General features: G+C 48.2%; 6 protein-coding genes across 6 annotated transcripts; 3 read left to right on the plus strand and 3 right to left on the minus strand.

The window, feature by feature from the left end:
* Positions 1-197: 197 nt before the first annotated feature.
* On the minus strand, positions 198-1,508 carry ONS95_012213 (uncharacterized protein). The gene is made up of 4 exons (XM_058505833.1): positions 1,042-1,508; positions 823-988; positions 606-753; positions 198-547 (listed from the first exon to the last, which is right to left on the minus strand). Exons 1-4 carry the CDS (start codon positions 1,288-1,290, stop codon positions 271-273), a joined length of 840 nt encoding a protein of 279 aa, XP_058358356.1. The 5' UTR covers positions 1,291-1,508; the 3' UTR covers positions 198-270.
* A 150-nt stretch (positions 1,509-1,658) lies between these two features.
* On the plus strand, positions 1,659-3,737 carry ONS95_012214 (uncharacterized protein). Its single transcript, XM_058505834.1, has 4 exons — positions 1,659-2,019; positions 2,070-2,515; positions 2,565-2,902; positions 2,952-3,737. Exons 1-4 carry the CDS (start codon positions 1,915-1,917, stop codon positions 3,632-3,634), a joined length of 1,572 nt encoding a protein of 523 aa, XP_058358357.1. The 5' UTR covers positions 1,659-1,914; the 3' UTR covers positions 3,635-3,737.
* A 2,370-nt stretch (positions 3,738-6,107) lies between these two features.
* On the minus strand, positions 6,108-9,725 carry ONS95_012215 (uncharacterized protein). Its single transcript, XM_058505835.1, has 3 exons — positions 9,614-9,725; positions 9,450-9,562; positions 6,108-9,400 (listed from the first exon to the last, which is right to left on the minus strand). Exons 1-3 carry the CDS (start codon positions 9,629-9,631, stop codon positions 6,874-6,876), a joined length of 2,658 nt encoding a protein of 885 aa, XP_058358358.1. The 5' UTR covers positions 9,632-9,725; the 3' UTR covers positions 6,108-6,873.
* A 119-nt stretch (positions 9,726-9,844) lies between these two features.
* Positions 9,845-11,646, plus strand: ONS95_012216 (uncharacterized protein). The gene is made up of 5 exons (XM_058505836.1): positions 9,845-9,956; positions 10,006-10,111; positions 10,162-10,276; positions 10,330-10,640; positions 10,689-11,646. The coding sequence occupies exons 1-5, from the start codon at positions 9,910-9,912 to the stop codon at positions 11,265-11,267; spliced, it is 1,158 nt and encodes a 385-aa protein (XP_058358359.1). The 5' UTR covers positions 9,845-9,909; the 3' UTR covers positions 11,268-11,646.
* A 311-nt stretch (positions 11,647-11,957) lies between these two features.
* ONS95_012217 (uncharacterized protein) lies at positions 11,958-13,620 on the minus strand (the record flags this gene model as incomplete). Its single annotated transcript, XM_058505837.1, has 4 exons — positions 11,958-12,872; positions 12,949-13,231; positions 13,280-13,399; positions 13,451-13,620. The coding sequence occupies 4 exons, from the start codon at positions 13,618-13,620 to the stop codon at positions 11,958-11,960; spliced, it is 1,488 nt and encodes a 495-aa protein (XP_058358360.1).
* Positions 13,621-14,277: 657 nt separating this feature from the next.
* SFH5 (Non-classical phosphatidylinositol transfer protein (PITP)) lies at positions 14,278-15,445 on the plus strand (the record flags this gene model as incomplete). Its single annotated transcript, XM_058505838.1, has 2 exons — positions 14,278-14,897; positions 14,947-15,445. 2 exons carry the CDS (start codon positions 14,278-14,280, stop codon positions 15,443-15,445), a joined length of 1,119 nt encoding a protein of 372 aa, XP_058358361.1.
* Between the last annotated feature and the right edge of the window lie 367 nt (positions 15,446-15,812).

A 15,812-nucleotide genomic window follows, 5' to 3' on the forward strand; every position in this document is an offset into this window, starting at 1 on the left:
TGCGCCACATGTGGCTGTAAGGTCACTGAGAAACCCATCGTATCAATCGGTCCAAAGTACAAAGATGTGGTGGAAATTGACTTGGTACTGAGGATTGGGCATATTTTATTCACATGTCTCAAACTGCTTTCACTTTGCCCCCAATCTTGAGTTCATTGAATATCAAGTGATGCTGGCGGCTTCATATGTTTGGCAGCGTTCGCTTAAGATCACTTCGTGAGATCTTCTCGTGACGAGCATCTCCATCATCTGAGTAGACATGTATTTCATCTAATATTCATAGAATCCTTCGCCTGATTTCACCCCAAGCTTCCCTTCTCGAATCATCCGAGCCAATAGATCTCGTGGCTCCTGCGGCAGCGATTCTCTATTTTCGGCATAGTGCTCCTCAATGTCTTTTACAACATCCAGTCCTACAGTATCCATTTGCTCAAATGGTCCCTTCGGTGTCTTGAGAACGGATTTATATATAGCATCGATCTCTGCTGGAGTTGCAACTCCTTCAGCTGCTACGAACAAAGCTTCCCGTTTGATCGCTGCCCAGATTCTACCCCTCCTGTCAGCTTGATGGACGAGTTTTTGAACTATGTATTTTAAGTCATTACCGATTGTAGATATAGCCATTAGAAGTTTTCTTGACATGAAAAGGATCGAATCCGTGAGTCTTGCATTCATCCATGAGCCGAGTGATGATTTCTGACTTAGTGATAGTTGAGCCCATGATTTCGATCGCTGGGGTCTCTGGTGGCCAGTCTGCGCTCAGAACATTAGCAAACGCTCCTCGCGTTTGGCGCTCAGAATATCTGAAAATTTTACACTAACATGAATGCAAGCTGACACATCGCGAAGCATGCTGCAGATCTAAACCTTCAATAATCTCCTGAACTGTGAAGCTACTTGAGTTCGAAGCAACGATTGTCTCTGCATCTGCTATGTTGTCCAGCTGCTGAATGACAGAGCGTTTCAATTCCAGAGATTCGGGCACATTCTGTGTATTATCAATATTAAATCAAAACTTACTGTCAGAAGATGATCACTTACTTCAACAGCTAGCCAAGCACCGCTCAACGCTTCACCCAATTCATTCCCCCGAAATGTCAAGACTATTCCACCTCCGTGTCCATCCGCCTTGCCTATTGTATTTTTGAAGTGGTCAATATCCTTTAGTGCTCCCTCCAAGGCAGCAGGCGCTTGATCAACTAGGTTGACTGGTCTTCCTCGACTTGACCACATGTAAGCGAGACGCCTTCCTTGAGTTCCTGCTCCCAGGATTGTAACTGCATTCCTCATTGTCAATATCAAGTATGAGAATTGGATTGGATATTTATCTTCGCACGTAACACACGATCCGAGGGAAACAAATTGGCTTTTCAAGGAGTCCTGATATTGTTCTGCATACCGTGATGCGGGTCATTGTCTCCCGTCCTGCTGCCGTCGTCTAGCCACTAGTTGTTTACAATGACGGAAGTGGAAGTGATCTTGGTGAATGAAAAAGGCTGCCAAAGTCTGGGCAGAAGAGAGTCAGCCATTCAAGTTGCTGCCCGCACGCTGTGTTTGTCCCTCACTGCCCACGCTGCCCACACCAGCCGCTGCCCGCACGCCACATCCTCGCTTGCTTCTGGCGACTCCTCAACACAGTTTCCTGCGCCACACAATACGATAGTTCAAGCCCAATGAGACCATCGGTAGCTGTCACCGCGAACGCGGGGTCTCCTCCATCCAGAATACCAGGGTTGCGGATGCCAGGATCTCATAAGTGTGTTCAATCCTGCAGGATGGTGAGGATGGATGAACCCCATCTTTGCGGGGAACGCAGGCCCAAACAATACCTATATTAATGGTTGTCTTCCTTCTTACAAAGGTCTCTGGTTCTGCTCCATCTGCATATCATTGATGTACATTCGGTGATACAATATGGCGAAATCATTCAGAGATCCTCGCCAACAGGCTTCGTCAACAATCGACGAGAAGAAATTGGACTTCGCAAATGACGAATTCCCTCACAAGAATGAAGTACCCGTAAGTCAACCTCTACACTGCCTGATGCCAGCCCCTCACGCATTTAAAAGGCCTCAAAAAATGTCCATGACCCGAACTGGTCTGGCAACGGCATTGACACCTCCAATGTCAACCGAGAGAAAACCCTCCGCAAAATGGATATCCGCCTGATCCCAATGCTAGCTGTCTTGTACTTGCTCTCCTTCTTAGATCGTGGCAACATCGGGAATGCAAAGATCCAAGGCATGCAAGAGGACTTGAAACTCACCGGTCAACAATACAATCTGTGCGCGACCGTGTTCTTCTTCACCTACTGCGCCTTCGAAATTCCATCCAACTTACTTCTCAAACGGTTCAGGCCGTCTATCTGGCTACCCAGTATCATGGTTGCATGGGGTTCAGTCATGACCCTTATGGGGTTGGTGCACAACTATCATGGGTTGCTCATTGCGAGGTTGTTCCTAGGTGTCGCTGAGGCTGGTTTGTATCCAGGTGTTGCATACTACTTGACTATGTGGTAAGTTGCGACATGCACCCTCAGTAATTTATCCTACTAATCCTGGCAGGTACTGCACCGAAGAACTTGCATTCCGCCAAGGTCTGTTTTTCAGTGCCGCCAGCGTAGCAGGCGCTTTCTCCGGCTTGCTTGCCTATGCCATTGCCAAAATGGACGGTGTTGGTGGTAGAGCAGGCTGGCAGTGGATTTTCATTCTCGAAGGTCTCTTGACTGTTGTAGTAGCCATTTCCGCGTTCTTCTTACTCTACGACTTTCCAGATACCGCCGGATTCCTGAGTGTGGAAGAGAAAGCTTGGGTCGTACATCGTTTGAAATACCAGGGGAGCAAGAAGAGCGGGCGAGCCGTGGCTGAGACGGATCATTTTGAGTGGAAATATGTTACTAAAGGTATGCGCGACAAAGTTTCTAGTGTTAAATACTGGCTAATAATGAGCAGCCCTGACCGACTGGCAACTCTATCTCAGTCTTCTTATGTACTGGGGAATTGTGTGCCCTCTCTATGGCATCTCCCTCTTCCTGCCAACAATTATCAAACAGCTCGGCTACACCTCTACCACAGCTCAACTTCTTACGATACCAATTTACTGTACCGCTGCAGTACTTGCAATCATTGTTTGTTGGTGTTCCGACAAAGCCGCCAAACGTGGTGCCTCTCGCTGGCCCTACGTCTTCTTCCCTATGCTTGCTATTCTTGTCGGATTCGTCATGGCTATTTCCGGTTCTGCTCATGGCGGCGTTCCTGGCGTCGTCTACGCTGGTGTCTTTATTGCAACCTGTGGCATTTATCCAGCTTTTCCAGGCAATATTACATGGATCAGCAATAATCTGGCTGGTAGCTACAAGAGAGCAGCGGGTATGGCATTCCAGATCGGAGTCGGCAATCTCGGAGGAGCAATGGCGAGCAACTTCTATAGGAGCATGGACGGACCGAAGTATCTGCTTGGACATGGCTTAGAAATTGGCTTTGTGACCTTAGGGTTGTTTGCCTGTGTTGTGCTGAGGTTGAACTATGGACGTATCAATGCGAAGAGAGAGCACAGTGGCGAGGCAGAACGGCTGACAGATGATGAATTGGCTGATCTGGGGGATAAGAGCCCAACATTCCGTTATACCCTATAGATTGCCAGTCTGCAGGGCATACCATATCAACAAGGTTCGGTTTAAATACAATATACTGATTCGAAAATACAAGTTTCACTTCTACCAGTTGCCTTGTGTCAAGAACGATTTAAAGGTCAGATGACTGCGTCGATACTGCGTTTCGCAACCCTTTTGTGATGGCGTGGAAACAAGCCTCACTGTCTGCAGCTCTTGATCGATGGAGCAATTTTTCTAATCCTATTCCCCTATCAACCGCTTCTTCGAATGGTGTGAATGAATTACATATGAGACGTGCTTCCTCAGCTAATCTGGAATGGACAAATCACTACAAGTCGCTTGCGCCATGGTGGGTAGAATCCTGCTCGTCTCCAGGAGGCGGGAATCGATATACGTAAAGGACACCCATACACTCCACTGTCCCCAGTCTATGTTCAAGACTCAGAAAATATTCGTAATAGACTTCGAGAATACTGAAACAGAGGTTCGCATGCAGACCCGGGGGAGGATAGCACTCTTTCCGGCTGCCAAAGAGATCATTCATCTGGCCAACGATATCGGAATAGGCTTCGAACTTAAGGAGCTCGGTGATGAATTTAAAGATGAGTTGATATTGTTGATAGAAGAAGTAAGTGTAGTAGCTTTCCGTAATCAGGATCTCGCCTCAGGAACAGCGAGCATTGGGAGGATACTACGGCGAAGTTAAAGTCGCTGTGAATGCACACTTGCTCGTTATTAAATCTACCACCTAATTTTGTTGAGTACTTCTTCTGCGCTTTGGTATAACTGGTAAGTGGCTCAACATGGGTTTTGTGATGCGACTAATATTTGTAGGATCACTATCCACAATGCAGTTTGGGATTATGGAGGTGCAGAGGAAGGGCACGGCACAAGAGTCTCTTCGTTGGCAGCGGCACCGGTCTTTGATCCCATCGCTCCCACGAGAAGAGAAACTCTTGGGCTGCACGACATCTTTATGGGGTACCAAGATCAACTTGTTTTCATCTGCTCCGAGCTCGTTTTCTAATTTCGCTCAATCACTCAGGTCTTTGCATCAACACATCAGCAGCGTTCATGAAGTATTGACAAGGGTATATTTGCTCATAAGTAGTATTACCCAGTATGACATCTATTAACTTCTAACTAGAGAATGCGCTAGTAACGTCGTTAATTCTCCTCGGCGTTATTCGTCGCTAACCTCTACTCGGTCTTATTCTGAGGCCCGAGAGAATCTAAGCGGGCAGTGATTTTGCAATAAGCGAGGGTAGCTGGAGCTACTGTACAGCATGTTACGGTACTGTACTGTAAACACAACAATCCCTCCCTAACCCCATACCAACCTCGCATTGCACGTTCTAACCAAGAACTCAACAGTTCAGATCAGTAATACTACCTAGCATTGAATTGGAGATCAAATGAGTGTCGTACAAATCTCCATTTGAATGATGTATGCTGCAGCTGCGGCGGGGGCTTTGGTGTCGAGCTCAGCTCTTTGTGCCACAAATCTGCTGCTACCTCACAATCCCGCGACCAAGTGATTTGGTCCCGAATGGTTATTTCATTCCTATCAAGCAAAGAATTCGCTCTTATATTTCGTCATCGATTTAGTTCTCGAATCTATTTCATAATTTGGTCTCATATCCCCTAGGCACGTTCATTTCATCGTGCTTTTCGCAGTCAGTCTTGAGCAGGTACCTTGCACTACCAGTATTGCAATGTCAAGCGCGCGCACCCCATGCAGCATATTTCTCGGCGGAAACTTCATACTAGTCTAGAAGCTCGAATTCAATATCTGCATAGTTTCCTAGATCCAACAGCTGTCAGTGCCTTTCCAGACTCATGCCATAACAGCACTAATCATACTTGAAGGAGGACATCGAAGCTCCCGTTTTGGGAGCCAAATATGTCAAAGCTCTTCTTATTCTAGCGGTCGTCAATGTCGTTTACAGAAAACACTTGCAATGTGATATCACCGCTCGAGCATTCCAGAACAGAAGCACAAGCTTTGAAGTCCCAATGGACGCAACATTGAACGGAGACAGCCATGGTTCTGCAGAAGGAATGTTCTTGAAGGGCTACTTAACCAAGCTTTGCTCTGATCCTACCCACATGGAATTCTGGGAGTACTTAGATAATGTTGGGTCAGTTAAAAGCTGTGCCAAGTAGCTGCAAAATACTCATATATGTGATACACGCTGGCCTGGGATAAGCCCATCCGCTGCATATCGCGTATATGCTCATGGGTATTTGTCTCGCCTTTATCTAAGACGTCGTGATAGAAGCTATTTTATCTCACTTAAAGCTCTCGCTTGACAAGGCACAGCCCTCGTCAAAGCACTTGGGACTATCATAAGGATTCAGATCGATCTTGTCGCAAAGTAACATCTTTGTGATGAGTCCGAATTCCACTGAGAAGCTGATATTTTTCTGCAGAAGGAGGTATATCTACATGAGAAGAAGATTCTTGTCGATCCAGACCGGAAATTGGGAGAAGAAACGGCCGGATCGAAGACCTTTACCACATCTGGGGTCTGTCCATCTAGTGGGGTGGTCAGCGGGGCAGATAGGTTGGATTTTGCAGCTGCCAGTCATGCCCAGAAAGCGTGAAAGGAGAAGATTGTCGGAGGAGTGTTTCGGAGCAGTTCTTGTTTTACTGTCTGCTTGACGCAAAGTGATTTAAAAGGGCTATGCTGTTGATTGAAGTAATGGTCATGGATTTGAGGCGTCTCGACTTTTTTTACTACTATTCTGTCGGGGAGGCTCACGAGCTTCACTTAATGTACAACGTAGATTGAGATTATTTTTCGTGCCAGAAAATGTATTTGTTCATCGAATATCGACGTTGACGCGGATTGATTGGCTGCGGAAGAAATTGCACCCAGCCCCTTGCCCGCTGATCGTTGTACAGTATCTTCCATGCTGAAATTGCAACTTACCGTGCAACTCTTCTGTTCCTGAAGTCCTAAAAATCAGCTAGTCTATAGTTCTAGAGTGGGGGAACAACCAGCATAGTAGCTGCTTCGGAAGTCCGACACGATTGTAAAGTTTGCCACATCATTGCTTCACTGTCGACCGAAAAAGGAACTAGGTCTGGAATTGTGGTTAGCTCCCGGCTTGAAGAAGCGTACCCATAAGGATTTGTGCTCATTTGCTAGTCACGGATGTGGCACTTTTAGAGCTTATGAAAGTTGAGATTCAATTCGCTGAGCAGATGCTAAACAAAATGCATCTTGCATCAAATTCCATGGTAACAGCAGGCCCTACTCTAATCCGATCCATTCCGGATCCTCGTCTCCAGGTACTACCATGTCTGTATCATCGCCATTGATAATCAACAACGATGCATCGGCACTCTTTATTAGCGGCTGGCTCAATCCATACTCAATTGTATAACAATTCTCCTCAAACACACGAAGGGTATCTTGCTGGATCCTGGTCACGCTCCGTTCTATGACTCTCAACTCTGCATCCAACATGCCCTTATGATCTTGAATCCATTGGCCATGAGAATCGACAATGGCTTCCATCCATAACAAACAGAATTGCACATGTGGAGACTCCTCGGTCTCCTTAGCCACCAACCGGAGGAGACGTTGGAGGTAGATGACAGGCAATTCTTTCGTGACGAGACTAATATCTGTGTATGGAATTCCTTCGAATACCTGTCGAAGGAGAGACCCTTCATTAAGACGGAATGCCATGACGAGGGATTTTAAGTAGTCTTTCTCGTTTTCGAGAACGTTAAGGGTAGAGGCTGGAGTAACCTCGAGGTCAAGGTCGATTGGATCGAATAAAGGCGTTGTATCCAGACTGAAGATCAACAGACCTTCGGTGGAAGCCGCACAAAACGACCTTCCGGTCGGCGAGAAAGCGACATCCGTTACTCTTACTTCTGGCATCCGCTTCCTTACTGATGGATCTCCACCACGTGTTGATCCTGGTAGACTCTTATCAATTCGATCCTCGAGATCGGATGCTTCGCCTTGTTCATCTATTAGGCCGAGCGGTCCAGCTTCAGTCATGAGCTTGCTGTTGAGGAATTCCTGTGTCCCTGAAAGAGACAGGTTGACGCTGACTGTGTACTTCTTCAGGAGTACAAGCGAATCCACAGAGTACAAGCAGATATATTTGCTGTTGCCACCAGCCAAGACGCACTCCCCATCGGCACTGTATTTGATGCTGCTGAAACTCTTTGTCCCGGCAGCATTTGCTGCTGTCCGGCGGTCGGTTATTTTGCGACCTCCTGATACATCCCTCCTCCCATCAACCCCTGATTGTTGCTGCGCTTCGGAGACAGACCAAAAGGTGAGTTGGCCATCCAATGTTGAGACCGCCAGCTGTAACGAGTCGGGACGGAACGCGACGTCGAGGACATCTGCTTGAAGTTGTAGGGGCTCGCTGGTCTGTGTGCGGTCGAAAATTGACCAGATTCTGACTGTGTGATCCCAGCTTCCACTGACCACTACACTTCCATTAGGTGCAAAGGTTAAGGATGAGACTGGCCCTTCGTGACCAGATAGGCGATCCAAAAGCTGTCCAGTTTGGACTGACCAAATATGAATGTCAAAAGAATCCAACGAACCAGCACAAACCACTTCTCCGCTGGGGTCAACAGCAAGACATGAGAACGATAATCGGGTTGGTGCTGTGAATGTACGGAAATTCCGGTATCTGATCAAATCCCATGCTCGGACGGAACCATCCAAACTTGCTGTGAATAACACATTTCCTCTTTTCGCAAACTCGCATGCAGTTACACCGCTGATGTGTTCGGTGAAAGTAGCAATCGAGAAGCCCGAGTTGACATCCCAAACTTTAATCTTGCCATCATCCGCCGTTGTGACTATTTTCTGTTCGTCCGGCGAGTAGACCAGTGCATTCATCGAATCGAAATGCCCCTGCTGTTTCAATATCTGATTCTCAGATTCCCATTCCCACACTAGTAATTGGCCCAATTTTGACGCTCCAAACGCCAACCAATCTCCAGACTTGTTGATTGTAACAAAATCGATGTCGTTCTGTGAAATACTGAGACTGTGAATCATGTTAAATTCAGGCATTTCGTAGAGTCCAAATATCCCGTTTGAAAATCCCGCAACTAGCAGATTCCGGTCGGGATGAAATACTGCACAGGTCACCTTTGCCTTGTGTTGCATAAAAAATTGCTTGTTTGTGATGCGCCACCGAGCATGAGAGTCGTTGTCATCATCGTCCTCGTCATGCCCCTCCTCATTGCGTCCTGGTAGGTATTTTCGCTCGAAAACTGCTCCATCCTTACTTATTGTGTATATAGTTTCTTGGTCCTTGGAAAAGTATGCCCCCAGAACCCCTTCACGATGTCCACCCAACACCGTCTTGGCCGACACATCTTCCGATTCCAAACTCCACACGCGAGAAGTCAAATCCTTCGAGGCGCTGAGGAAGAAACGGGAGTCTCCAGACCATTCGAGATTTTGCACCGAATCTGAATGCCCGGCGTACCTCCTATGCAGGACGAATGGTGCAAAATCCAGCTCTCCATCTGCGTTCTGGTCTGGGGTTGATGGTGTGTGCCATACTTCAATATGCCGGTCTAGTCCTACTGCAAAATGACGTCCGGAAGGTGAGAAAGCGAGAGACGATACCGGGGACTTGAAGGTGAAGTGAAAAAGGACAATTCGGCGTTGGACATGTGTGAGGATTGCTCGGCCATCCTGGTCGACTGAGAGTAACAGGTTACCCCTCGGTGCCAGGCCCAATCGAGCTATGTTCTTTCGATGTGCAAACGGTAGAGTATGTGATTTATTGCTGCACAGTTGTAAGTAGAGGCACTATAAGTTGGCGCGACATGTCGTACTTGACCAGGTCGAAGACTGTCACTCGGTTTCCTACTGGAGAGTAAAGAAGAGTGCCATCAGGACTGAAAAGCAGGTTTCCCTGGCTATAAACAGTCCCTAATAGGTTGGAGAACTAAGAACTATGTTAGCAGGGGCTCTCAATGATCTGCACATGAGTTCGTGCCTTAAACTCCGTCTTCATTGTCACCTCTGCATTGGCATTTTCATTCTCTAGACCAAAAGTTGTATTCAACCCCAGAACTTTTATCGCAATCAGTGGATTCTTTTCTGCATCCCGGGCCGAATGTTAATCCGCTGAACGCCAAGCTCGTTAGCGTAACTGGGGTCTCAATTTCAGGGGAAGGGGCCCAAATTGGATCTCCAGAAAAGACAACCTCGCATCACCCTCCTCTGACACGATACTCACGGCGAACCTATAACTCAATTAGTTCCCTTAAAGCAACGACACAATCGCAGACAATGGCACCACCTACAACGGAGAGCGCATCGCCTATTGGCATTGCGAAGTTGGTCCCCGGTCCTCGGTCGCCTGTGAGCGTAGCTAACATTCTCCAGTCTTCCCAACCAACGCCACAAGATTGTCGCAAAACGAGGGGCAGCTTTTACCATCATGGTAGCAGGAGAGTCAGGATTAGGAAAAACTACCTTCATCAATACCTTAGCAAGTTCTCCTGGCTCAAATACGTTGTGTGCTATCTAATATCGCTCAAGTTCTCCACGACGATCAAGAATTACGCGGACCACAAGCGCAGACATGCAAAGCAAGTCGACAAGACCGTTGAGATTGAGATTACAAAGGCTGAACTCGAGGAGAAGTTCTTCAAGGGTAGGCACATTGATTGCATGCATTCTCTTTTGCCAGTTACTAACAATGCGCAGTCCGTTTGACCGTTATTGATACCCCTGGATTTGGAGACTATGTCAACAATCGCGACTCTTGGATGCCAATTATCGAGTTCCTGGACGATCAGCATGAGTCCTATATGTTGCAAGAACAACAACCCCGCCGTGTTGACAAGATCGATCTCCGTGTCCATGCATGCCTGTATTTTATCAGACCAACGGGACACACCTTGAAGCCTTTGGATATTGAGGTTATGAAGAGATTGAGCTCCAGAGTCAACTTGATCCCAGTTGTCGCAAAGGCAGATACCCTCAGCCCAGCTGATTTGGCCCGTTACAAGCAAAGGGTGAGTTTCAGAGGTTTGATGGGAAATATAGGAACTAATTAGGCATAGATCCGCGCAGTCATCGAGGCCCAGGGAATCAAGATCTACACCCCACCAGTCGAAGAGGATGATGAGGCCGCTGCTCAACACGCCCGCAGCTTGATGGCTGCCATGCCATTTGCTGTTATCGGATCCGAGAAGGATGTCAAGACCAGCGACGGCCGCATTGTCAAGGGTCGCCAATACTCCTGGGGTGTCGCCGAAGTCGAGAACGAGGACCACTGCGACTTCAAGAAGCTGCGCTCAATTCTCATCAGAACTCATATGCTAGATTTGATTCACACCACGGAAGAAGCACACTATGAAGCCTACCGCGCGCAACAGATGGAGACTCGCAAGTTCGGCGAGGCCAGACCAAGAAAGCTCGACAATCCCAAATTCAAGGAAGAGGAGGAGAGTCTGCGCAAGCGCTTCACCGAGCAGGTCAAGATCGAGGAGCACAGATTCAGACAGTGGGAGCAGAAACTCATCAGTGAGCGTGATCGCCTCAACAAGGATTTGGAGAGCACGCACGCTGCTATCAAATCTTTGGAAGGCGAGCTCGAGCAGATGCAAGGCAGTGCTGTTCGCTCTCACGGCCGTCGCTAAGCTTATCCTGCTCTGAAATCATCATTCCTCGAATTGGAAACTGGCTAGCTAATACCCACGGCGTCTGTTTCTTTCTGTGAGGAGGGGCATAGAACCTTGCAATTTCTTCTATCTTGTCTATTCGGGCACAGCAAATGGCGGCTCGGGGTGCAAAGGATGGAAGGGTGACTGTTAGTTGGTGTTGTAAGCAGGTTCATTCACAACACGCGCAAGGGGGCAAATCTTCTGGTCTTCTTCTTTTGAACTCCATTTTCTTCTTGCGGCTATCTTCTTGTGTGTTGGGAAGCTAGGCTGCTTAATTCTGGCCTTTACCTGGCTTCAGTATCGTGCCTGGTGGTGTAGCTGGCTGGCTCCCTTATTTCTTACTAGCTTTAGCCACGATGTAATTCAATGCTTCTCTACGCCTGATCGATTGTGTACTCTTTGAGTGTGATGGCATGTATATAGAGGTGTGCATGCCTCATGCTGCCCTGCCTCAAATCGCCTAATATCTTCTCACTAACTTGCAAGGGGGGTCAGCATCTTGTTGTGAAATAATCCAAAGGCGCTCTCCAGTTCACAATCCTCCACCTCGTAATACTGCTTTTGCAGTCCGGGCAAGTCCATTATCACTTCCGTCTCGGACTACACTTTCTTTTCTACTCCAAAACTTCAAGCTAGTTCACCGCCCCACCCTGGGCCAAGGCACAACTACACGGCATCCATACTTGCTCTCATGGTCAACTGCTCATTCTTATTCCCCAACTTACTAATCTGGAGGAACGCATCGACTCCATACCCTTCTAGGCTGTGCAATTCTAGATTACCGGCCCAGTACTCGGCGTATACTCTGCTAAGGGGGAGACCCATACCAAGTCTCAGATTTGGGGGTCGGCTGGACAGACTGCTGAGAGAGCTGTCGTGTCCGGATATACTGGGTGGTGGGGAGAACGTAGAGGTTGAGGTTGATGGCGAGGGTGAGGGTGAGGGCGACGGTGAGGACACTGGTGTGTGAATATGGGTATCAGAGGGAATTGATTGGTTTGAAGGCATGTCCGCGGATGATACGCGCAACTCCTGTAGTGTAGCAGCCATCTTGGGGACCTGCGTCAGATTTTCCAGTCGCTGGGAGGATCTCGGTCCTTTACTGAAACTCCATAGATACGGGAGGATATCTCGTGGTATTCCGCCTCCCTGGTCACTGACTCGAATAATCACATGCTGGGGTGCTTCGCATACTGTAACTTCGATGGGAGGAGGCGATGTGGTATCCCATCCTCTTGGGCGTGTCTTCTGCCGCTCAACCATGGCTTGCATGCTATTCCGCAGCAACTCCCCAATGATATATTCCAGGTGTGAGAGAATATATGGAAATGTTGCGTCCAGGTGCCCAGACAGTTTTATGGCAGGGAGAACGGTATATGGCCCATAGGTTGCGGCGCAGAGCGTTTCGACGGCTGTGAAGCATTTTGTGACAACTTCGCGGGCGTTGCATTTCAGGAAGACTTCGCCAACAAATTCGGTTTGTGTCGTGGGTGGTGGTTGGGCGTCGGGAAAGTGCCAGGGGGAGTGGAAGGTTTCAGTGAGAGCAAGGTGCTGTTCTGCTATCACACGACGGGAGATACGCTTCTAGACGTTAGGGGTTTTTTTTTTCGGAGAGTATCTTGTTGTATCTAGGGGGAAGGAGTAGGAGGGGACTGACAGATCTGAGAATCGTATTCATGAACTTATCCATATCTTCTGGCTTCATTAATTCCCTACACTCCAACACACCCATTGCAAGCTTTGGTATAACCGTTAGATGCTCCTGCAACGTCTGGCTGATCTTCTTGCAGAATTTCTCGTTGTCGTCCAAGCTCTTGATCTCGCGTACTCGTCGTAGACTCTCGAAGGCTTTATAGTACAGCTCGTAGACCTGGCTGATATGCGGGTTCGTTACAACGACGTACGGAAGCGTCTGCATATCCCGTATTCGATGGGCCAACCTGGGCATTTAGTCTTTGTAAATTGATGGTTGGCACGGGGGAAGATACCGTGTAGGTAGCTCAGTTCGTACATAGTTGGCAGAGCTTATCAGTCGTGCTTCTGTGAGGGAACGGCCAAAGACCATGAGCTGTCTGAGACTTATTGGTCTGGCTTCTTTCCCGACCCATCTGGAACCTCCATCAGTAAAACTCTCCCATAGCTATAGTGTTGATTCTTACTCGTCTAGTGTAGAAGCCGGTCTCCACGGTGGCGCATTGTATCTCCTTGTCTGATATGTAAGTACAGGGTGTTGGTTGTCCTGTTGCTGGGCAGCGAAAGCGGTACACCAAGCTCTGTTTCTTGTCAACCGGTAGGTTTTTGGGCCATTGTGCAACCATGATCGCAGCATTCTGGCGGTTCCATGTGAAGTTGATGAAGAAGGCGAGGGGAAAGGGATAGAGACGGGATTGAAGGGTCTGAAAATAAATATGCGTATGGGCTGGGATTGGACAGGTGGATGTGGATGCGGATGTGCAGAGTCAATGAGGGGTGCAGCTGGTTTTGTGTCACTCTGTGCAGCGATACTACTGAGGGTCGATATCGCAGAGTCAAGCTAGTCGCGCCGGAATCGGTGATCCTTGTCATTGGAGAGAAAAGGGAATGGGATGATCGAGGCATAAATTTGTCCATTGTGGATTGTTTCTTCTTGCTTGAATATCACTCGAGAATTGTACTCGGGCCAGTGTGTATCTGTAATAATACCGAAGGTAGATTCGTCCTCGAGCTGGCGTCGTGCTCTATCAATGTTGAGTTTGGATGCTGACCTGGGCAGGGACCTAGGTAAGGTAAATACACCTACCCAGCTGCCACTAAGGTACCTACCTACCTACCTACCTGAGGTACCTACTTTGGTAAGCTTTCACGTGCCGCTGTTTGAGTGCGACCCACTGGACATGTTGAAGTTTACCTGACTTTCCGATCATACAGTAGTAAACCCAACTTCACAAAATCTCAACCACGTCTCCTTCGGCAAGTCCGCTCACCACACTTCAGCAATCTTGTTGTCATGAGTTCCGAACCTGTAGCAACACCTCCCGCAGCCACTCAGCCGCTTTCTGGCGCCGAGGAGAAGAAAATCGAAGCTGGAGAAGCTCAATCGACTGTTACGCAAGCCCCAGCCGCTGTTGAGCCCGTAGCTCCCGCTCCACCGCGTGGTGTTGACCAGAAGAACGCTGAGCCAGTCCCCGCTGAAGAGAAAAAATTCGAAGCTAGCCCGGAAGAGAAAGCTGCAACTGTCCAAGAGAAGAAGTCTGTAACTACTCCACTTGAGCAGCTCCTGGCCGATCTCCCTGCCATTACCAGAGAAGCCGGGCATGGCGAAATTTGGGGCGTGACACTCACCGATGCAACTCATGTCCCAACCACCATTGTCCTTGAGAAGTTCCTGAGGGCCAATGCTAAAGACATGGTCAAGGCCAAGGCGCAGCTCATTGAAGCTCTAAAATGGAGGAAGAAGATGGATCCCCTGAAGCTTTTGACTGATGTTGAATTCGACAAGTCCAAGTTTGGTGATTTGGGCTATGTCACAGTCTATCCGAAGACGGATGCCCATGCAAAGGAGGTTGTTACATGGAACATCTATGGTGCGGTGAAGGATAACAAAGCTACTTTTGGCGATGTCGATGAGTACGTCTTCATTTGAGATCTTACTATGTTCTGATTACTGACTATCCAGGTTCATCAAATGGCGTGCAGCGCTCATGGAGCTCTCAGTCCGAGAACTTGACCTTGCATCTGCCACCGAACCAATACCCGCTGACGGAACTGATCCCTATCGTATGGTGCAAGTCCACGACTACTTGAACACCTCTTTCCTTCGTATGGACCCAGCTATCAAGGCCGCATCCAAGGAGACGATCCAGACGTTTAGCATGGCGTATCCAGAGCTTTTGAAGGAGAAGTTCTTCGTCAACGTGCCGCTTCTTATGGGCTGGGTATTTGCCGCTATGAAACTATTCTTGAGCCCTGAGACTGTGAAGAAGTTCCATCCGTTGGCGTATGGGTCGAGTCTTGCAGGCGAGTTGAAGGGCTGGGGCAGTGAGTTACCAGAGGCTTATGGTGGGAAAGGGAAGGCTGTGAAGGAGGGTCTTACTGTTAAGTATGCTGTCGACAAGCCGGCTGCCGAGAAGGTTACCCCCGTTGCTGAAGTCACGAAGGAGGAGACCAAGGAGTGAGATTGGAACATGGAAGGGATGGATGAAAAGTGATTCGGGGGGTAAAATCTGCTTGGCGTTCATATATCCCTGACTTTACGCTACGGCTTGTCCTCGAGGGACTTCTTTTCTAGCTTTCTGCTTCTGCGACTATACCACTCTACTATATTGTATGCTACATAGATCTGCTGTTGATTGTTTTGCCGCTTTGCCAGCAGTCTTCGCCGGGGTCTGTGCAGGTTGATGTACGGCACTGCACTTCAGTCATAGCTGCCGTTGACATTTTTCTTCTAGGCAAAGAAGGCCGGGTGATATACATTTGCCCAGTCCAAGTACAAGAAGGGGCTTTTGGAAGGGTACTGTGGAATTTTACAATCTCTTTTTGTTC

The sequence above is a fragment of the Cadophora gregata genome (assembly GCF_030347475.1).
Source record: "Cadophora gregata isolate MNR1 chromosome Unknown scaffold_6, whole genome shotgun sequence".
NCBI lineage: Eukaryota > Fungi > Ascomycota > Leotiomycetes > Helotiales > Ploettnerulaceae > Cadophora > Cadophora gregata.